General features: G+C 43.2%; 1 protein-coding gene across 3 annotated transcripts in view; it reads right to left on the bottom strand.

The window, feature by feature from the left end:
• Positions 1-8,491: 8,491 nt before the first annotated feature.
• Positions 8,492-23,790, bottom strand: part of olf413 (DBH like monooxygenase olf413) — an 81,775-nt gene continuing 66,476 nt past the window's right edge. For all 3 annotated transcript variants that reach the window (XM_065307768.1, XM_065307769.1, XM_065307767.1), the window contains 5 exons: positions 14,156-14,320; positions 11,861-12,139; positions 10,958-11,793; positions 10,718-10,886; positions 8,492-10,649 (listed from right to left, as the gene is read on the bottom strand). In XM_065307768.1, coding sequence (XP_065163840.1) covers positions 10,329-10,649; positions 10,718-10,886; positions 10,958-11,793; positions 11,861-12,139; positions 14,156-14,320 — 1,770 coding nt within the window. In that variant the 3' untranslated portion in view covers positions 8,492-10,328. The remainder of the gene's footprint in view (positions 10,650-10,717; positions 10,887-10,957; positions 11,794-11,860; positions 12,140-14,155; positions 14,321-23,790) is intronic.

Raw genomic sequence — 23,790 nt, 5'->3', positions numbered from 1 at the left:
TCTGGTGTTTTAAAAGTCATCACCGAGCGCTTCGGTTGAAAGCTGCATTATCTGCGACAGCGACACCGACACCGACACCAACATCTAAGCCGGCTGCAACGTCTTAAGATAATGAAAACAGCTCGCCGTCAGTGTCTCATGGGCGTTTGATGCTGCAGCCCAGAATTCACTAAAACTAAAACTCTAAAACTATAACTTACATACAAGAAAAAAAAAAAGAAAAAAAATTGTTCATTATGTTTGTAATTTTTGTAAAATTTTATGAAATAATCCCTTGTTAATTCATATTCAAAGGCCAAGTCAAGACACAAGACACTTGACATTAGTTAACATTTTTCTTGTCCGTAACTGTTTCTTGTGTTTCTTGCGTTTGAGATGAGATGAATGTTGAATGCCTGCGAACATCGTAGAAGTGTGCATCAACAGATAGAACAGCGCCCGCTTTTGTGCGGCTTGTGTTATGAGTAAAAAGTGCCGACGTAAAGCGCTTTGATCCCCCTAATAGGACATCCCGCTGATGGGTCTTCAATGTGTCTGCGTCTTAGCACACGCATCACGCAAGTAAAAATCAAAAAAAAAATGCTTAAAAACTCTTGTCTTAAGTCATAGTCAAAGCTTACCCTCTAAAAACTAGCAAAGGAAGCGCCAACTTGAAGCGCATTCAAGAGGAACCGAGATTTTTGGTGAAACACCGCCTTTGTTTTTATCGCACCCTTGGTTATCGAAAAGACTATTTTTAGTTATCGGAAATGGTAAAGTAAAATTCGGGGCCCAGTGTCAAATTAAAACAAAGTTAAGCATCATTAATAGCGCCTTCGGTGCCATATCTGATAAAAAGTCAAGCGTATCGCAAACTTGGGGCCTGGAATTCCAAAGTGTCGTTAATCATTAATTTTCGAGCCGCGCGTAATTGGGAGACTAAATTTGGACTGAATTATCTTCGAAGTGATCTTTATTGGTAGCGCTAACCTTTACATGATTTTGGAATTTTTCACAATGTCACCAGAACAAAATTTTCTAACCTGAAAGATAACCTTAAAATTCTAAAACTTTTATTCTAAGTTACCTATTCTTCCGCGTGTCTAAAAGTCACATTTTGCACACGTAATATACGAAATACAAAAGCAGTATTGTTGCATGATGGAAAATTAACATGCGTAGTGTAAATTCTCCGTTTCAATTAGACACGAATTGTTACAATGTCGTTAACGACGTAATCCGGACGCGTTCACGTGTGCGAATGTTGTCGTTACATTCGTTCCGTTTATATTTATCCACGGCGGCGGCATTGTGCTAACCAAGCCAAACACAAACGCGACAAACCGCGGGCGCACAAAAGTCGACGACGTATCCATTAAATTTTATCGCGGCGGTGTTCATTGCATTCATTGCGTAATTTATATTTATATCATTATTCGGTGGCGGCAACATTGTCGGCGGCGGGGCGGCGGTGCAAGTTTACATTACTAGTAGAGATACAACGTGTTTTAATTGTGCGTTGAGCAGTCAGAGGCACGAATGGATGTGTGGGTGCTTGAGGTGGCGGCGACGAAGGTTCACTCCGGAGGCGGCGGCGGTCGTAGCATAATAATGCGCGCATGAATAGCGAGATGCGTCGTCGTTGATTACATTGTGCGCGAACGCGTGCAACTAATAAAGCATTATCTTCATCTTTTGCAGCTAACCGTCTGCATTAACAACCCCGCAAGTTTTCAGCCCCTTTAACAACTAGCCGTACAAACACAGTAACGGGGATAAATAACATTCATACATCACTAAATCTAAATATAAATCTGTGGAGAAGGTTAGGTTAGGATAGGAGCAATAATTTTTATTTTATGTTTAAATTTTGCAAGATAAAGTTTGATTATTCTTTGAAAAAATGTTTGAAATGACATTTTTTTTAATTATTGTAAAATTTTAATTCTTAATTATTTTATCTATAAATTATCTAGGTATAATATAAAAATTAATAGCAAATCTGTTGGTAAGCGCATAACTCAACAATGCCTACACCAATTTGGTCAATTTTTTTTCAAAATATTCGTTAAAGTCCAAGGAAGGTTTCTGCGGCAAGAAAAATTCGAATAATTGCCGGGAAAATCCTAAAGACAGCCCTTTTCTATAGAATAAAAGTTGGCATTGAGATTCAATCATAGTTATAGTTAAATAGTTGAATCCGAGATGGCACGCTGAAATGCATTATTAGCAATTCTTTATATAATTAATTTCTTTAAAGTAAAATTGCAAATCTTATTGAGAGAATTGACACATACAATGTCTAGAACAAGACAGTAAAAACGAATTATATTTTTATTAAACACTACCTGGACGAAGTTGCGGAGAAAAGCTAGTTTCCTAATAAAACTTTAATAAAGGCGTTTGTTAAATAAACTAAAACTCGAGAGTGGCTCAACCGAATTTGCTAATTTTGGTTTTGAAATATAAGTATAAGACTTGGTAAGTTCAAATGTTGCAAAACACGACAAAAACTGCCTAAAAACTAAAAAAAAAACTGAAAGAACTTCACAATTCAGTTCTTTACCTTTAGCTACCAAAAATTACTTTTATCTAACAACAAATTTTGGTTTCCTACCTATTTGGCAAAATTAAAAAAAAAAGTTCTGAAAAATTTACTTTGCTCATACATAAACTAACTTAATTTGTGCGCTTTCCTTGTGCTCTGAAAAATTACTACTTTCCAAAGTGGACATTTTACATTCATGCGCATGTAAGAGACAAGTACTCCGTCCAGAAAGAATCGAGGTGATAAAGTAATCTTCGACATTGCGCACTTTACACGATTTTATCGGCAGAGAGCAGCGGAGAAATGACGACCATCTAAAATGCAAATGGTCGCCATTCTTTTGTCGGAATGCAAGTGGAATCAATTAATCACCAGCGAGATTTCAACCAAATTGAATTTCTTGGATTTTGACGTGAAAGACGAACTAGTTCTGTATTTTACTGAGGCACTAAAGCTATAAAAATCAAATTGAGTTTGGTGTAACAATTCCACAAACCGAATTAATTTCACTCACCTTAACCAGCTCGACTTGACTTAATTTTCGTTGGATGCGCAAACCCACTTAAGGGCGTTAATTTTATTGCGCGTAAATTCGAAGCCGGCTCGTTTCGCACCTTTCGGCCCTTTTTATTGTATTATTTTAGGTGTTTCTCTTTTCCGTCCAGGTAAGTATTTTACGTTTAAGAAACATGGCACTCGTTGCCGGGCAGAAATGCAGAAAAGAGGGAAAAAAGCACACCGAAGAACAAGGCTTCCTTCATGTTTTCATGTTAATGTAATTCGATCAGCAGCAGGCCAAGTTGGCAACGAGAGCAACCAACCCGTGAAGACGCTTTTTATTGGGCAGCCAACCAAAGAAAACGAATGGGCGCACGTTGTAAAAACTTTACTTAATTGTTTTTCTCTGCTAACTAACTAACCGCAGTAAAAATGGTTCAAATTTCAATTGTTCAAAAAGAAAAATCAAAAATTTTATAAATTTTGATCTTAAAATCACTTTGTACATTGTTAATGTTGTACGCTTTTGCTCTTTATGTATTTAAATTCAATTTTTTTTTCGTTGTTGTTTGATGTTGTAGTTGCTTTGTGCGCGCGTTAGTTTTTGTACTTCTTGCCGTTGTTGCGTCTCGAGTCGACGAGCAAATGGCGCTCGCGGGCTAAAAACCCGGCCGAGGAAAACGAGCTTTGCGGAGCGCAAAACAAGAGAACCACTGTCCGAACAACAAAATGCGCCCGGCGTGTAACGAAATTACGCTCGAAAATAGTGCTTTAGAGAGTTTTAGGTGTTTCGTCGCGATGCACCGCTAAACCGGAAAACACGATATTATACAGCACATTATAAAACTATTTCTAAACTCAAAACAAAACAAAGCGCATTCAAATGAGGTTATGTCATATGTCACTCAGCGAATTTCATTCCACAAGTGCTGTCACCTTTCATATTACGTTATTTCCACATTAAAATAGCGACGCCTTTTAATTTCATACTTTTTCCTGGTTTATTTTTGCAACTGCGAGCTTTGCTAGTATTTTCATTAGCAAGCAACTGTAGCATTTTTTGTTTTGCTCTCACAACGCGGAAAACGAGCGAATATTATTAACTACCTTTAGTGGTGCGCTCTCCGGGCTGCGGCTAATAAAGTGACCAAGTTACCTCTGGAAATAATGTTATTTCCGGAAATTACATTGCACTACCTGCGAACTCCCTCGCCGGAAGACTGAAAAGGCACAAAGAATACAATTTCATAAAATCATCAACGAGCACTCAGTGCTTCGCTTAGAACAACTCGTATATTCCGGTTTATGCACGAAATTCAAGGAATTTCAAGCTTTAGAAGAGGGAAAATAATTTGTAGATTGTTTTTGTGATTTTCCCATGATTCTATGAACATAACCTCATTGTATGTAGATCTCAGCGAAACTATTTTTCAGTGGTTGTTGACGGCGACGGCAAAAACTAAAATAACACAGAAGAAGAAGAGGTGAACACCGGACGGACGCACTTGAGCATATTGAACGTACTTAAGTACCTACTACTTACATAGACCAAAGGAAGACTAGTAAATTTCATGGAAGTTTACTAAGGTATATAAAAATTTAATTAAAAGTACATTAAGATTTTAATTTTTAATTTTTAAGCAGATAAACGCAGAAAATATTTATTTCTGCTTTTTTCTGTTACTGCGGTTGTATTTTTAGCTAAAAATTAAATTTTAGCGTGGAAAATATTTTATCTCATCAGTGACGTGGTTAGCAGGCGGCCACAATATCCACAATCGGGAAATTCGTGAATGTAAATTCTGACGCCCGGACGTGTCGATGCCGTCCGACCGAGGAAAGCTCGTTTTAATGCCCGCTTGCATTTTTCATTCGGCGCGCACGCGAATCGATCGCTTTGTTTATCGCCCCGTTTATCATGGGTGCATTGGAATCGACGCCAACAACTACATACAATCCGTTTATTCCTATTTCATGTGCTGGTCACCGGTTTTTTTCGTCTGGTAATGCTGTTTCCGTAGACAATTCCAATGGATGTTTGGGCCACGTGCGGCGGTGGGATTTTTCTGTTTGCGCTCTCGGCTGGCAATTAAAATTTACCTGCCGCCGTTCAATAAAACTTCGTTTACGCCGATCGCACGTCGCGAAACCGACGCTTTTAACGCTGATTAATTGCGCGTTAAGCTTTTCGCACTTTCTGAGATTTTCGCTTTTGTTTCGAACGCTTTCAGGCTTCTGCTTTTGTTTGCGCAAAGTTTATAGAAGCATTGGTAACGCTTCTTTCATTTACTAATTAAATAAAACAAAATTTATTAGTATGTATTTTTTTTTTTTCGGGAAACATTTTTAACTTTTGAAAGTTGAAATTTGTGTAGGTGGAAAGAAGGTGCTTTTGATGGATTGGATTCTTAGCTAAAAGTGGAATTTGTATGCGTTTCGCCATCGGCACATTTGGCGTCTCTCGTGTGTTTTACCCAACTCCCAAGAAGGAAACGTTCCGCGGCATTCTAACGTTCTAACGTTTTAGAGTGTTTGCCATATTCGTATACGTACGATACCTGCGGGTGCGTGCGTATGCGTACAGAGCCGAAGCTTTTGAATGAGTGAGTGAGCACCAATGTGCTGCGGGTCGTACAAATCCTCGACTTAACGATAAACGTAATCAATCTTTATCTGACAGGAACAGTCGAGTCGAAATTCGAATACTCTGGCGTTCCAAGGTGCCGGCGTTACTGACGAGCGAAGAAAGCTAAACAAATACAATTCAAATGATTACATTATTTAACAAATTTGGAGAATTCTGATAGTTGCCATGTTGGAGTTGCTAATTTTAGAATTTGCTAAATTTGTTTGAATTTGAGTGAACGTATTTGCTTAGAATGTTCAAACTTGTTACATTTACTATTTTTTAAAATATACTGAGTGTTATCACAATTTTATTATTTAGTTAGACATATTTGTTTATATTGTGTTTTTGTATTATATCAGAATAAAACAAGTTAATCTAACAATTTTGCACATTTTTTTTAAATGAGCGAAAAAATTTTAACTGATTTTTTTAAATTTTGAGTTATTTTCTTTTGATTTATTGTTATTCGTTGTCTGAAACGAAATCCAGAATAAAAAATATGTTTAACTTAACCCTTATCCGTGCCCTGTATTTTTTTCACGTTGATTGAACGTGTGTGGTACCCAAAAACCGAAACCTTATAATTTGTCAATAAAGAAATAATCTCCGAAATGGATTTCTTCGCGAGCGGCTGAACCAAACTTCCTTTCACGATTTTTTTAAGATGTCATTCACTTTTCGCATTTTTACATCATTTTTTACGCTCCGTAGATTTCATAAAAAATGACGCTTTCACCAAGTATCAATCAGCAAAAAAGCCAAAGCGTGCTGCTGCCGGAAGGTAAGGTAAGTACATAAATGCGTTTTGGAAAATAAATATTTCCCCAAACTTGACACACCGTCAAAATAAAACGTCACAAAAGAAAAAATGAAGTGACTTTTTAAGAAGCTAACACATTTATAAATTTAATTAAAATCAAACGCTAAGTCAACGAAGGCGGACGCCAAAGCGGAAATGAAATAATAAGAAATAATAAAAACGAATCACCAAGTGGTGGCAAAAAGTTGAAATCACAATTAAAACAAGAGAATTATGAAAAGAAGCCGCGCGAAGGATGAACGCGACGTAAAACTTAAAAGTTAAATTGCGGAATTAAATTAAATGAAGTCGAGGGAGGGTGTGCACCCCTAGGCAGCTGAAAAGGTGAAGGAGTAACTTGAAGGACTTGCAAACTCTGGGGCATAAGTCGACGCGCACCTGATTGCAAACTGCACTTTTCGAAATTTGCCGAATTGCAATTTCTTCCCCTACGGCTTAAATTCAGAGCCAAGTCTCCCTCTTTGAAATGATGACGCTTGGTTTGGGCGCACATCAAATTCTCTTGTTTCGCCTCAACTCCTCATTTTCCCGTGTCATCCTCATCAACTAAACAGTAAAAAAAGGAATACAAGATTTAGAGGGGTAGATGTAAATGTCGTTCATGTTTACCCTCCATTTTATAAAATCTGTATGAAAAGCCTTTATCGGATTTGATACTTGTTCAAGAATTTAATTCTTGCTCATGTTTAAACACACAAAGGAAATACACTTTTCATGTTTCATGTTACCGTCTGAGTAGTTTGTCTTCAGTTTGCGCAGTTATTATCTACTTGAGAATTAAATATGAAGTGAAATTGCTTTGGACATCACCAAATCAGACATGCAACAAAATGTCAAATCACAAAACAAACACAAGTCACCCCTGCGTCTAGAAATGTTGCATCAATTTTTAACCATCTGAAAAATATCATATATTTCTTGTTGACGTTTCTAGAACAAAGTGAAAAATCTTACTCTCAGCCCCCAAAAAAATCAGCCAGTTATCTGCGCTGAAAAACAGTGGAAGCAGTCACCAATTTATTTCTCTCGTTGCTTGCGCAAACTTTTATTTCGTTTTTTTCTTCTCGTCTTGTGAATTCTTTGTATTCGTTACAGTAACTACACGTATGTATCCTCATCCTCACACCTTCTTATTTTTCTTCCGCTCGTTACGCGCCCGTATTTGTGCCTTACCGTGTTGTGTCGTTACTTCGTTACTTCAATCGCCGTGGCGCACCAGCCGGGGAGAAGACACAAGCTCCCAACAAGCTTTTCGTAGTTTCTTACATTCATTCCGAGACATGCCTGGCGCAAACCGTTGAGCTTCCATGTTTCTGTTTGCTTGTAAGCCACCTTATCTCGGTCTCACGCATCCAATTCGAACGACCCAGAAGGCCAGAAGACGCGCGCTTTGCTCGTGCCCTCTCCTGCCACCCGCCTTCGCAAAACTCTACGGCGCACGATTCCGTCTTCGCCGCGCGGCTTGATTAAATTCGTGTGTGGTAGCGCGCCACCAGATGCGAGATAAGCTAATCTACATTCGCGCGTCTATCGCGCCGCCTCGATCTTTATTCGCGCGGGCGCGTACATTACGTGTTTTGTCTTCGGTGCGCTTGTTATCGCTGCCATTAACCAGCCGAGCTTCCAGGAGACAGGGCCCCGAGGCGAAAACACGTAGCGTGCTGCATTTTGCTTAACTCGCAGATGTTTTCTACGATGGGGGAGCGAGGGATTAAAAAAAGGCAAAATCAAAGGGATTTATCATGAATTAAACTTATGTCAGCAGGAAAAATCATGATTTCGTTAATTTTACATTTTATTTTTAAATTGTAAATTTTACTTGTGTTTTATTTGAATAAAACACATTATTTCGTTAATTTTACATTTTATTTTTAAAATTTTTGAATTTCGCGCTCAAAAGAAACCGTTGAGCGCATGCGCGCACAATTTGCAACCGTCAATTCAGTTGCGACACGTCGCTTCACGAAACAAGCCGCTCCATTTCAAACTGTAAGTAAAATTTAAATAAAACACAAAATTTAAATGTTGTCTAGATGTTTACCGATATTTATTTTATAAAATATATTACACAAGAGATATCTACACTGTACAAGATTTTATATTCAATTTTATATATACTCATTTAATAGTTCTTTGTTTCGTGTTGCACATTTCATTCAATACGTTTCGTTTAATTTAGTTTTTCTTTCGTATCCAACCCTTATTCTTCTCTCTTGTTAGTGTATGTGGCGTGTGTATAAGTGTGAGTTGCATTCTCCCTTGGTTTTTTCAGCTAACAATTAGTTAAATAAATAATTGCATCATTATACATAGTAGTCATTCAAACAACACGGAAATTCAGTGAGAATCGCAGAAATATTATAGAAATAGAGTTGTGAGGGGGCTTTAATAGAAACGCGGGAGCAATTATAGAGACGTAACAAACGCGAGGCCAACAGTGATTTCGAACGGTGGTTTTTGAATAAATGAAAGCAAAGCCCGGCCACCGCGGCGCGGAAAAACGCTTCGAATTGTACACGAAAGGGAAATGAATTATTTAAACTTATATAGCACCAGTCTCGAGACCTATAAATACTTTATACACAAATGGGGGGAGAGCGATTTTACATTATTATACAATGCGGCGCGACGAACATGAAATTCACATTTCATTTTTACTCCGGCTCGTATTGCTCTACGTTTTCCACGCGCGCGTTCATTTCGCTGCGTTTTTTTCCTACTCCCGCCACGCCAATGCGCCACAGCTCGGTTAATGTGAAATTCATGTCCGCGTTGTTGTATAATTTACAAATTACACACATCTTTTATTTTATCCAAAGGGGAGGGTTTTATTTCGCGTTTTGTTTCATACATTTTCGTTTATAATGATATTACAACCTTACAAAATAGCTTCGGAAAAACGTTGAAGCTTCGCTTTAATTTAGATTTAATAGGTAACGATGTTTGTTTTTGTCAGCGTGGTATTTTTTTTAATGCGTTTCCAAAGGGTTCCATCTACATATCGTTAAATACGTACTTAATTACACAACAGTAAAACCGGTTTTTAACATTTAAACAATCGCGCACGGGGTGGAAAACAACGAAAAACATGAACAAATGTCAATATACACTGCGGAAAATATCGATAAGGTGACAATAGAATAAGTTAATTTACAATAGTTTCATTTGTCTTCATTCTTCGAAGTCCTTCAGTTTATAGTTTTACTAAATTTTAGTTAATAAGTGCCTTATAAATCTACTGGCATCACAGCTCCAGACGGCGGCGCGAAAAATGGCGTTTATTGGTTCTATTACGTTTAGTTTCTTTGTTTCTGTAATCATTTCTCGTCTAATTTATAGTATCGTGGTTATTACGTCAACGGGCAGTCTCCGATGTAGTCCCGAGTTGCGTTCGGGCCGCCGAAACGGACTAGCATGACGGCACAAATTCCAAAACTCGCATTTCGAAGATTGGCCGTCACGTTTATTAAATTACATTTCTATACACACCGCTGCATTCCATCTTTAATCTTCTCAATCAATGATAAATTAATCTCCATCAGAGTTTGCAGTAAAAATCGTATCACTGTTTGCACATTTCTGCTTAAACGTTGAAAGCTCTTTACAAGAGTTTCCCGTCCAATCGTTCATTAAATATTTTACACTGTACACTGTTGATCGGTCGAAATCATTCTTCCTAGTTTCTTGATTATCTTCACAGCAAGGGCCCCACACGTTCCAACAATTAACTTAACAACACTTTGACTCGATTCGATTCGCATTCTAGTTTATAGTCAGTCTGATATCTTCTTAGCGACTTTATTCTTTCACTATGTTAACACGCACTGTGACTGTTCGCGCGAGCACATATTTATTCAATGATGGTAAAATCGCAGAAGAAGAAGTGTGACGAGCGCGATGCTCAGGTGGATATGTGTGGAGGCTGCAGGGCTTGCGGACGCCGTCGCTGAGTTGAACCGGCTGAGACCAAGCGATTCTTCGGCTGATGCGGGGCTGCTGCTGCGTGAAACCTTGCTGCGGGCGGCACCCTCGATGTGATTGTTGTCCAACTCAAGAATTGGTGTGCCACCTGGCCATCCTTCGGTGCTGTATCGTCGATAGTTGCACTGGTCTACACCGGGTTTGATGAATGGACGTGTGATGTTGGGATAATGTGAATCAAGAGTGTCCGTACCCTATAGAACACAAAATTATACAAAATATTAGTTTTATTAGTTTTTAATTTTTGAGATTTATAACTTACAGGTAGAAGAGTACTGTATGCTGTCCAACACAATGGTTTGAAGGACCCTTTCATTGTGGCATCTTGAAAGCTATGGAACTGATTGTCCCAATCGTAGGACACTAAACGAGACTCCAGGGTCATCCCAGCAAGTTCTGGTGGAGCCGCAATTCTAACTGGGTTCGAACCCCTGTTAACACAAAACACACACACATAAAATAAATTTAATTTTCCAAGGGTATAAAAAATATTAATACTTACGGTGTAAGCTCTTGGATCCCCAACGAATGCAACACAGTAGGTAAACTAGGGAGACTGTGACAACTCGTGAGTTCTTTTTGTTTGGGGTAGTACAGCCCCATAACGAGGCACGTTTCCTCCCGACTGGTGAGCCCACCGAGCGTGATGGCCGCCCGACTGGAGCTGTTGTACGTGCACTCGGCGATAAGATGATCACCCGGTAGGATTTTCGCCGGCGTTCCTAATCGTCTGTATTCTTGATAGTCGGCGTCCAGGTTATCGTCCGCAGCGATGGGAGCCTGCTCGACGTTGCCGCGGATGTGCCTCAAGGACACTTGCCGTCCGATGCGATGCGTTTTCATGACCACAGCGAACATGTTGATCCCCGCCGGCTGGAAGGCCTGTCGCGTGCATTCGCTCACGCAGTGACCCGACGAGACGACGCGCTGCTGACCCGGGGGAATAATGTGCCGCCAGTTAGGATCCATTCCAATGGAAATAACACCGGCGTCATGGCGACGCAATTCTGGGGTGTAGAATAAACGAAGTCCGGTACCGTCTAAAGAACCGATTGATCCGTCTGTAGGCGCGGCGTAGTGAGTTTCCAGAAGATAGTAACGCGAACCAACAGGTTCCAAAGGATATCCAGCCTCCGGGGGAAAACTGAAACCTTCCGAACCACGCGCCCAGCTAGCAACTACCGTATGACAACCAAGCGGTTGAGAACCGGGTTTGTAACATTGACGACCCGTGGTTTCAGCGAGAGCTTGAACTTGTGGATTATCCTGGCACTCATAGAGAACAAGGTGTTGCAGACCCCAACCAGCACCTGATACTACACCTTGCAGAGGTTCATACTGTTGAAGCACAGAAAACATTGCGGAATAGAGCAAAGATCTAATTTTAAGCAGTGATTAAACTTACTCTGATGAGGTGATGTTTACGGGTCAATGTTGGAAGGCGGAAAACGCGACACCAGTAGAGCGTATCTCCCGGAGTGGGAGGTTCCACGCTCGGATTGCGCAGCTCCCAGATACGGGCGGTCTCCTCCGGGCCGGGAGCATCTTGATCAGCACGTTGCACCAGATACAACGATTGCGTACCGCGTGACTCGACGTCGTGCTGAGGTAAAGACCCCGGCCCAACCGCTCCGCCGACAGGTTCCTTAGTGTGGAAGGCCCAGACAATCCGCATCGTATCATTCTGCAACACAAAAACAAAACCAATATGAAAAAAATGTCTGGAGGTAAAAAGATGTGATGAGGTGCGAGAGGTGTCTCGTTGACGGACAGTTTTCACACCAGACAGGTATGATACGTAAAACCCGTTGTTGTTAAGCGAGTTTAAATTCATAGCACGACGCCGCAACGCGACAGCGGTGTCGCGAATTCGGCAAGGCGGAAAAAAGGGTGGCGCGCGTTGTTTTTGCTCGCCCGATAGAGTGCGACGAGACAATGGATTGTGCGGTGTCCTTTTACCGCGTCCGACGCCAAATCAGATTACTTCGGCGTGCTTTAACTTTTAAATGCGAGCATGGTCTGCGGGCCGCAGTTGCGCTCAAATGGAGCAAGCTTATTACTTTAAACGGCGCCGCCGCCGTCCGATATTTACATAAGCGGCAGCTGCGTCGCGAGTATCGGCGGTGGCGGCGCCGCCGTCGTCGTTATTTATGAGACCGCACTCGGAGGAGTTTCGGTGTCATCTCTTAATTATTCACGCAACTTTGCGACGGCTTTTACCAAGGCGGCGGCGCAAATGAACCATTATCGCGGCGGCGACCGATAAGCGAGGTGCCGTACACCGCTCCCCAAGTCCCCGGCTTGATCAAATACAAACCCGGAACTGGGGACCGATAATTTTCGGGGGCGACGACTTCAAAGCTTCTTTCCGCCTCTTCTGGTTGTGCTAGGCGCAGCAGAAACGCGCGGTGTAAACGCTATTAGTTGCGAAAGTTGCCCCAATTGAAGGAACACGCGCGTTCAGCCGACTGTCGGGGCGGCGCAAAATGGAAGCAAACTAACTGCTTTCCGTTGCTGGAAATTTCTTATTTCCAGCGAGTAGATTTAATCGACGATTCCGCCCGAGCGTGCAGGCGTACGCGACGTGAAAGCGCTCGCGGAGATAAATTCTGTTTGTTCGATAAATAAGCAGAGCACGTTTTCGCACAGTGCGCCAGCACTGCCCCCCCGCGTGCCGACTGCAGGGGCGGGTGCGGATGCGTTCGGAATTTACACGTTTTACTGCCGCGTTCTATGACAAATGTGTCGAATCTTTCGATGGCAGCGTTTTGCGGCAAGAGAGAGGATTTCTTTTCTGTTGACACAAACATTTTCGATTTGGCCTCGCCGCCAACGCCACGTTATCTGTCCTTTATATGTGGGCAAGGATCACAAAGGTACGAAAAACACCTTAAATATTTAACCGGTAACAGCCACGCCAAGGATGTGAGGGCTTACCGCACACGAGAGCTGGGAACAAAATCTGATGCAGTTTTCTCTCGCCGCTGGGCGGTTGCCAAGCTCGGTCGCCATGTGGACCGACGGAGAAGTGAGGATGCGAAGCGGTGTGCAAAACGGCAAGGCGATAATCCCACGTCGGAAACCGAACATAAGTAATTGGGCCGAGGGCAACCCTTATGGTTTGCGTTTCGTCGTCTCACCGTTTCGTTTTCGAAGGAATTAGCCCGGCGAGACGTATTTGACGAAGGGATTTCAGTCGGCCATATGTTTTCGCAACTAAACGCACCATTAAAAACGTGCCATTAAACTGTCAACGTTTTTCGATACGCGTCTCTCATTTCGGCGCGTTAAGCACCAGCATGATGCATGATGTTCCTCGCGTTCGGATAGCTTTTTTAAACGTTTTCGACGTTTTGCCTTCAAAAATTCACCAGACAACCACAAGTGCCGGGTTGAAGGCATTATCCTTCAAGATAAGAGCCTGAAGACTCAAAGTCGTTTCGAAAACATGTGTCTCTACAGCCCAGCACCTCGCGAATCGACGAGTCACGATGATGAATTTGCAAGCCATTAGCGGGCGCGCGCATTTGAGTGACGCACCTTTTACGATATCCGATCGGCGGTGCTCGTATCTCGCGTGCGAGCACCGACTAACGACGATAATGGCATTATTATTACCGCGCGCGATCTATAGATAGACTGCGTTTAGTGCCAACGAGAGGCTTTAAAGAAAGCCAGTTTTCATTCTGGTTTGACTTACAGTGATGGCGATATCGTGATTGTCGCACGTATCCAACCGTCGACGGAACCTCAGCACTGTATGCGTGCTGTTCTCGTAGCCCAGGAGAAGTTGATAGTCCTGGCTGGGATCCACCTCTGGTTCTCGATCGATTTGATTACCAGACGAACCTTTGACGTGTCGATCCTGCAACAACAAAGATACTAGTTAGTTTCGCAACACGACAAACATCAAAACAACAAAACTGCTGGAAAGTGTTGTAGGTGGTTAGAAATGCGAATGCAGAATGTGGGGCGCCTGCAAACCGTCGGAAACTTTATGATCTCCGAGTGTAATGTATTCATATTGTTATGACGCTCAGGTTAACACTTTCGGCAAAGTTGGCTGGATAAACTTGCGTCTGTTGTGGAAGGTCCGCAGAGGTCCTCGTTACATATGTAGCGTGTTTGGGAAACAAACATATCCCTTTGCTCGCACATGTGCTACGCGCGGTGCGCTTTAGCTTAAGCGCTTCCTCATTAAGTTCGTGGAGGCGTGAGCCAGACGAAGCCCGGTTTTCGGGGACCGGAGCAACGCGGTCGCCCGAAAACGCGGTTTATGGCACTTTTCGAGGGATGCGCGGGATAATAAAGGGCGACAGCTTAAGTGTGCCAACTGGTAGTAACTACCTCTAAATCCTCATCCTCAGCTTGGTCCACATCGAAAAACGAAATTTATATCGAACATATGTGCGCATTTTGCATTTGCTTCTGGAACCAAATGAAATGGAACCAAGGAGTTGTTTTTCTCGGAAGGCATTTTTCAAACGCAATAAGACGAATTTCGAACAACAAAGCTTAGTCCCAGAAAGCAGCGCGGAACAAAGTAAATGGAATTACCGTGGATTCGCCGATCTAATTCCGTGCCAGTGGGGCACAAAAAGGTGCGCTCGACGCTGAAATAACCAACTTTATCAAGACGACACGGAAAACCGCATCTTGGCGGCGGTAACTCAGGCTTTCCCGGGAGCCCGCCCTGCCCTCGAGTCGTCCTTCAAGCCGATACGATGACGCCGCTGATAAAGGATAAAGGCTAAACCTTCGCCTCGGAGGCGTCGTGCTGCGTCGCTTCTTCTTTTATCTCTCGGCGAATTCGAAGGAAGATTTAATTACGACATTGCAACGTCGGACAAATTGCATCGACACACTTTAGAAAAACGAGCATGAGCAGAAAAAAAAACAAACGCCTAGCGAACAAAGAAGATAACCGAATGACATTCCGGCGGTGCATTCCACGACCTCACCGAACACTCAATGTCTGACGGGCATTCCTAGATACAAAAGAATAACGCGAGATTCGCGACATTCGTCCGTCGCAAAAACGAATCCGCGATCGAAGGGGACGAAGGAATGGCCGAAGAATGGCTGGACGCATCGCCGACAAGCTCGATAATTACAAAATCGCAAGCCGACTGCGGCCCCTAACGGCAATAAATAATCCGTCGAGAGAATGTCATCTTCGGAATGATCTTCAGGGCGCAGACGCGCTGACATTCCTTCATTGCCTGGCATGGTTCGACGTGTAGCGGTCACGTTTCAAGGCATTCGTGCGCACAAAGAATTGCGCATCATTTTTCGTCATTATCGAATCATTTATGGACGTGCACCGCAGAAAATGCAACGGGGCGCGTTGCCAGTTAAAGAGTTTCATCATAAACTCTATGGTCTAGCTGTAGTCTAGGTCTGAACTTGTTTTTATGATAAGTTAATTTATCGCTCTATTACCGGGGTTTATGCCGCGCGTGTATTGTGTAATCACGGCCTCATAAAATAGCCAATTAAAGCCCGAAAGGAAGCAGGATAATGAAATAAAGCTCGATGTGGGCAGGCATCGACGACGATGACGGCGACGACGGGCACGACGGCGATTTGCTACCGCTTACACATTTCCATTCGATGTCGTGCACACGCTCGAGCCCGACGCTCGTCCAGTATAAATATTATGTACATAAATTCAGTAGTCGCGCAGTCGCGGCTGAGTTAAGAGGCCGCAACCCGAGGACCACACATCGCCAGCCTAACAAGTGCACAAGCATACAGCCGACACTCGCCGGTGATCATATTGCAGTCGTTGGAACTATAGGGCACGCTTGGCTTTCCATCTCGGAATTTAATTTGTTTGCTTTTTGCTTTATGCGGAGTTGACGGTCGGCTGAAATGGCCGCTGCACGCTAATTTAAATTCGCCACGTTCGTTTCACGTTTATTAAAAGCCCGATTCGCGACGGCTGTTAAAGAAGTGAAAGAAACGAGGCCCAATTAAAAGCCGAGAAAAGTTTACCCTTTAATTTCTGCTTAATCTCGACGAAATCTCGTCCGGTTGAGAAAAAGAAACGTTTCGTAGTAGCACAGGAGTAAATATCACCAAATTTCATTAATTATCTGTCGAAAAACGTTACTTCCTTCGCGTTGCTGTGTGCGCACTAGTGGCAGCCAACACCCTTAAATATTAAATTAACGCCAGATCGATAAGGAGGCACCAATTTAACCCGACCGACCGACCCACGACGAAGGCAGGCGCATGTAACGAATGGAATGGCGATGGCGATTCGAAGCGTGACGGAAATACTCGGCTCGCCGTCGAGTGGAAGCGCATTAACGAGCGAACAGCGAGAGGCCTCCGCGGCGCGCCTGCCTATTTAATCCAGGTGTAAAGTGGCTCCAATTTGAGAAAACACTCGACGTGCGGCGTGCACCCTCCCGAGCCTGCCGCGCGCGCCCCGGCAGAAGTTTCGAGTATAATTGATTATTTCGCTTGGACGACGACGACGAGCGCCCACCGTTTCGGGAAACACTCATTTATTCAGCCGTAAAAGTCTTATCAGATTTTAGCGCACGGACACAGCGAGCGCCACACACGAAGAGAAAACGCTATCAAGACGCAGGTCTGGTAGACCAATACGGGGTATTAAGGTCTAAGCGACAATTCTAATAGCGCGCGTTTGAACACCACCAGGAAGCAGTAAAGATCTAAAAGACTTAAAAACCCTTACAGCCGCGCGCTTTGGAAGAAAAGGGTTTCGTGGATGTTCGTGGATTAGAAAAAGAAGTTGGCGAGTCGTTGAGGGGCAATAATATAAATTACGAAAGCGCCTCGCCGCTTTACCTTGGCCAGGCCAATAAAACCGGCTTATCAGTGCACGAAATCACCGCGCGTTAACGATTTAACTTCGATTTGGAATTTACCTTCGAATTTGGAATACGAATTTGCTAATGTCCTGCCACGAACGAGCAGGAAACGCATTTTTATTGGTTTCCTATTTAAATCGTCCACATTCCTGTATTTTTTTCGCCGACTGCGAGTTTTCAACTCCTCGCTAGGTGGAAAAAGTTTTTGGATGAAATTTCTGACCTGGCAATAAAAGTCGTAAAAAAGTCGAGTAAATGTTTAAGCGTCTTTAATCTGGAGACATTAAACGGTACCTGCCGGTTGGTAATGTTGCCGAACGCCCACGCGCTTGTTCATAGGGTTTGAGGCCGTTGGCGGACCGCACACGTTAAGTCCACTTACGAGATGATCGCAGCGCGATACGCATGCGCCGAACACGCCGTTTTTCACGTTAATGCAAGCCCAACGTCGGCGAGCATTTAGCTCTCCAGCTCAACGACTATGGTAATTGGATTGTCCATAAACATTAACAATTGCCCTCGCCTCCTACATGTGCTTGTAAGTAAAGTAAGTAAACCAAGTAAAATCGAACGGCTAATCCGACCCGAGGTAAGAAACAACAAGGCGTTCTGTAGACCTGCGATGTGGTCGTTCGTCGTTCGCCCATATAAGGTGTAATTAATATGGGTACGGACATGTTCGACGTTCGGCTTATACGTCTTAATTACCCGCGTTCGTGTATCGCTCGCGAATATCGCCAGAAGATAGAAATTCGCAACGCAGGAGACAACTATTAAGGCGACGCTTTGTGTAAACACTGCGCGAGGAGTATCAAAGGAAAACACCGGGAGGACCACCGTCAACTTTACGTAAATTACATAAATTATTCACCGGTTTATTAATGCTTCAACAGAATCCAAGACAAGACTCGCTTTGTTCATCGCTTACATTCTTCCAGCTATAAACCCTTTGCTGGTATCAGATGGAATAATCTTGGAATCTACTCATTGGGTGCCTGCCTCCTTAAAGGCTTTCGCTGTGCAAGTCTTTAGGCAAATGTTTGAGAGAAAAAAACTCGTCGGATGATTAATGCGAGTACAACTTCACACGAGCATACCGCTTCATCGTCGTGGCTTGGATTCGGATCCGAACAGGAATTCCGTTCGCTTGTAAAACGATGCACGACCGCATATTTCCGCTCATCGATTAGAAGCCACGATTAGATGCCACGGCCAGTTAATTTACATTAAACGCTGGACTTGACTTTTGTTAGCGAGGGGGGAAATATGCTGATATCTAAAATTTGGTTGGAGCTCAACTGTTGTGAAGAATGGTTAAGTGGTTGAACGATGGGAATGCCCGGAACGCCTTTTCGTTATACTAATGCGCCATACATCAGCGCGCTCGTCGTTGGACGCAACCAACCAAAAAGTCGAAATATAAAAAACAAAACTGAAAACAGGGGGCTACCGCCGGCGGTTCCACAATTAGCGGTGTTTCTCGTCTGCGTATGTCATATTAACGAGGTCTTGGTCTTCTCTCGCTCGGGTATTAATAATCTTGAGTGGACAAAAAGCACAACAAGAAATGGGCAGTAGCACTCTCGAGACAGACAGACGGGACAGGAGTTTATTGATCTGTTCGTATTTTAAACTCTGAACTTGACTCACTCATAAAATTATATTTGTGGAAGATTAGTTTTAAAGTTTTAATTATTTGTTTTGATGTCGGTTGTTGTTCACAACATTTTGTTTACAATTTCTATACAAACATCCTCAATAGATTATTACCAGACTTTACTCAAAAGATATCGAGTTTGAAGGAAGAATAAAAGTTGTACATTTCCTGCGATGTTTTTCTGAGAGCACTGGAGAGTTGCAAGTTTCGTCCGCGCGCTTGCAAATTTTCCGGCTGCACTCGAAAGCACTCAGGCCGTGTTTTCAACCTGTTTTGAAGCGCCTTAACAACTCCGCCGAAATAAGAAACCGCCGAGAAATATAAGAAAGTAAATGGCAATAAGAAGAAAGTTCTACCAGTTTATTATTGCGTGGTTTCCGAGAGAGTCTGAGCGCACAGAGGATCGCGTTTAGCTTCCGATACAAAACAGAAAATCGATGCAACTCCCACAATTCGACCGCGACTCGCCGGAGAGAATTTGGATATCAAGTTATTTTCTTCAAGAGAGAAACCGGGCGCGTATCCACTTTTTAAAAAGTTGGGAGCTTATTTTCAACACGCTTTTCGTCGACGGCAGACGTGCAGAATTCGTTCACGGATCGCCCGAAGGAATTTCGAACTGAGCTCATTCGAGGACCCACGACCGAAGCTGGAAACTGTACGCTCGACGACGACGACATTAATAATGCAACGAGTTCGCCGCAACGCGACGTCGGCGTCTTGTTTTTCCATTTTCTTTATTTTCCATCCTCGGGGTTAAAAGGACCAATAATGGCACTTAGAAGTGAGGCATGCAAAAATGGAACATGGCATGGAGTTTTGAGGTGAATTTGAGGCCAATTATAACTGACGTAACGCATAATAATGGATTTTTTCGGGCAGACGCAAGATGCCATTGAACTTTTCTCGACTTCTTATTTTCTTCGTTTGTTCGGCCTGAAATTGCGTTATGTAACGCGCGCGGACCGATGGACCATCGGCAGAATTGAACAAAGTTTTTTATGTGGTACACGACGGTGCGGCGGAGTTTTTCCCAAGAGCCGACAATCTAATAGTCCTCATAAATCAGCCTCGAGACGCGCGCGCCGCGCTCACAACGAACGCACCAAGCCGAGAGCCGCGCCATATTCCGCTGCGCTCTCGGTGAGGAAAAAGTATGGCTAAAAAGAAATGAAATTCGAACGTAAATGGGATCAATTAACCTGACGTTTCGGTAGTTTATGTGAAGGAGTCTCCGACTCTGGCTAGCAAGTAGCACTGGAGGCGATTCCTGCTTAGGGAGTTGTGAAATATAGTAAAATCTTTATATGCCCCGCGCAAAATTATTGGATTGCATTCGATTCATAAAACGCCAAGAGATGCAAGAGATTGCCCTAGCTGAAACTGGAGAAGTAACGAAGCAATCTAGAAATTGAAGTCGTAGGGTCCAGGTTTTTGGACGAAGCCGCACATGTGGATGGCAAGCGGAACGAAAACCAAAAACGATGCCGAAAAACGAATGCGTCCTCCTGCCAGGAGGAGGAAGAAGGCGAGGAACGTGGTAACTCGGTAGCGCCCGAGGCGATGAATCACTCGTTAAGCCTTCTCCTCTCAGCCGAAAACCTTCGAGGTATATAAAACCTCCTCTCTCTCGTAGTCATCATCGACTCCGTGCGCTGTGCGCGCACTTCGGTAACGAGTATGTGATCTGTGGATCGTTTACCGTCGGGCGCTCGTTACCTATATCCATCATTCATTCTTACTCCACTCCGATGCCGGGGCGAAATTGTCTTCGCGCGATAGCCAGACTCTCCTAGACTGCAGATCTGCATACCAAAATCAACTATTAAATGCAGTCATAACTTTGGCGAAGGCGCTCGTAAAAGCCGCATGGGTTGGCGGTTTGAATCGCATGAAAAATGCATTCGCCCTCATTTTACACCGAGCCTAACTCGTGATAAACCCTTCTTAAAATGGCAGCGTATGAGAATAAGATGGAATGGCTAAGGAGCCTCTCAACGGAAATTTTCATGAATTCGAATAAGCGAATTAATGATCGAGAATTATGACCCAGTTTACAATAAGTTCTTGAGGCTGAGAGAATGCTGACATAGACGCATCTAATCAGAGGAACTTATGACCCTACAAACAAAACTGCAGAGGAAGCTTAAAGACTGGAATTAATCAATAGAATGGAATATTTCATGCAAAATAGAAACGAAAAAGAAACAAAATGAACGCGATACATTTTTCAAATCTGAATGAAATATGGCGCGGCACACATTACGTCCACGGCGCGCGCGGAGACGCAACAAAGAGTTCATAATTCATACGCGATGCACGTTATTATTTTTCACTAAATACGAGCCGCGCAATCTCCCAGCGTGCAGTCCTCTCTTCTTGGTGCGCATCCACTCCATCCGTTTTGTACATAAAAAAATCTATATGTGAATGCTGGGTTCCCGCCGGCTTTTAGTCGGTTTCCTCTTCCTTTCGGACGCACACTGGCTTTTTACGATGGCTTTTATTTTTAATTTCGATTTTACTTTGATGTACTTGTGGACGTTCGAGTAATATTAATATAAATCCACAAGTTATGAATGTAATGCCCAGTTGGGTGATGTGTATGTGATACTTGTACTAAAAAGTGAAAAAAATCAACGCGTTTTGCATTATTCATTATGCAGTCTGAAGATGTGGCGCATTGGTATCGTCGTTTTTGCGCTGTTGCCGTGTTGCATGCCAAGCCCTGAGTTTTATTGTATTATAAACGAGCCAATATATTATTCGCCTTTTTGAGGCTCCCAGGGCTCCACGGCGACGAAATAAATGGAAATTTAAAATCGTAAATCACTCCTGAAGCGAAGAGATCCCAGAGTTCATGGTGTTTCACTGTTTCAGCGACAGCGTGGACACTCTTCGCGCTTGCACAATTAATTCGTTTACGTTATATTTTTTGTTTTCTTTCTCTGCGTCAGAGCTTGATTGGAATTCCGATTGGATTCCTATGGGAAAGTTCTTTTCTATTTCTGGCTCAACGATAAATTAGATTATGTGTATATAATATGGCAGGCAGTCGGCCATAAATATAAATTTGTGGCGATTACCATGCCGTGGATATCGAACACGCATCTGGGCACGAGCAATTTCCGTTTGGTTCGCACGTTCATTGCGGCGTAATAAGGTAGGAAAAGTCGGGTGGAAATTGCACTGAAATTAATTACCGCCGACGGCGTCCGCTGGGAGAAGGTGAAAAATCCTCCATGCTGACAATGACACGAAATCGATTCCTTCATTTGCAATTGCAGAATTGCACACAGTCCTGTGTTATTATGTGGAAGGAGCCGAAGTAACATCGGCGAAATAAAAGACCACCGAAATCGTTATTACGCGCAATTTACCTTGAGCCCGAAATTACCAATCCTACCGTCTGCAATGACTACACCAACAACAACACCACTGCAGTGGTTTGAAGCTGGAGCCAACAGAAATGTGCGCTTACGATCTTTGGGATTGCTTCGGCTCGGCTAATTTCATTATTACGTCCTCGCCACATGAATACTCATTGGACTTTCAAACACAAGATTTGGATTCGTGAATATTCAGTGCATACCGATGGTATTCAGGTAGAAGAGCTGGTATTGGAAACCACTAGAGCCGATAAAAATTTTAGCTTGTTCAGTGCTTTCATGCCCCTTTTGGGCACACGTAGGTAGTAATGAGTTGGGTTTTGTTGGGGTTTTACGCGGGTTGGGATAAACGTTAAACCCGCATAATGAACGAAGACCTTCTCGACAAGCACCCGTGTTCTGCAAATGTTCCACCGCAGGAAAAGCGCTCATTAAAAAAGGATTTTCCCATTTCCCATTGCTTGTCTCTCTAACTGGACGTTTTTAATCTTCTCTATGCGTAGGAGATACTGAAATGGATTTGAATCGTTACACTCGCAATAGATCAAAATTGATCGTTCAATTGGTGGCATCCTGAAGGATGGAAACCAATCAACCTGAAAGCACACAAGTGCTTCAATGTTCAAAGAGTCAACAACGCAACAAAAGAATGCAGCCATGAAGAAGACGCCGACCGAAACTATTTCCAACAATTACGGTAATGATTCCCGATCGAGCGTTTCTCATTTTTCCATCGGCTGGCACGGCTGCTTTCGAATTGCGAATCGCAAGTGGAACTCGAGCTTTCGAGTTGTTGCTCGACGCGGAACGCCGAATGCTCGAGGCTTCCAACGGGCGAGTAATTAAAGAACCTCGGACGCAGAGACAAAGCTACTGCTTGCACGGCTACCTCCTTGCGCAGCGATGCCAAGCGCGTCCGGATTAATTAAACGCAATAATAATAAAAATAAGCAGTCGGCAACTGCAGGCGAAGAGCAAGAAACCGCGAACAGCGCAAGAAAATCATTACGAAATATTTCTCCCACAGGGTGTACCATCAAGTTCAATTGCAAGATACAGATGTTTGAATTCAACTCGCGGCATCTTGAAATCAATTGGTTTTGGGCATGAATTTCCAGTAGTCTGATGATTATCGCTGTGTTTTATATTTATATTGAAGCCCGTTTGCTTGAGGTTGTTGGGAGATTTGTGCGTTGTGCCAGTTTGCAATCGTTCGCCGGGTCGTCTTCATCTTCATTCTTTCATTCTTCGCCCCGCACGATTAAAGATAAAAACGCGCGGCATAATTCCGCCGCTTCGTCTGTCGGCGACTTTCCTCTCGTGTGCACCGCCGCCTCATTCCTTCGCGCACGTCTGAGGAAAAAATCAATTTGGCTCGTCGTGCGTTGCGACCAAGCAAAGAATTCGAAGCATTGCATTTGCGTCCGCCGAAAGAATGGTGAAC

The sequence above is a fragment of the Atheta coriaria genome, unplaced genomic scaffold (assembly GCF_025399875.1).
Source record: "Atheta coriaria isolate IRGN ID8LTWV9N9 unplaced genomic scaffold, Caltech_Dcor_3.1 hic_scaffold_7_pilon, whole genome shotgun sequence".
Taxonomy (NCBI): domain Eukaryota; kingdom Metazoa; phylum Arthropoda; class Insecta; order Coleoptera; family Staphylinidae; genus Dalotia; species Dalotia coriaria.
Note: the sequence above shows the minus strand (reverse complement) of the source record. Positions and strands in the feature narration are given on the sequence as shown.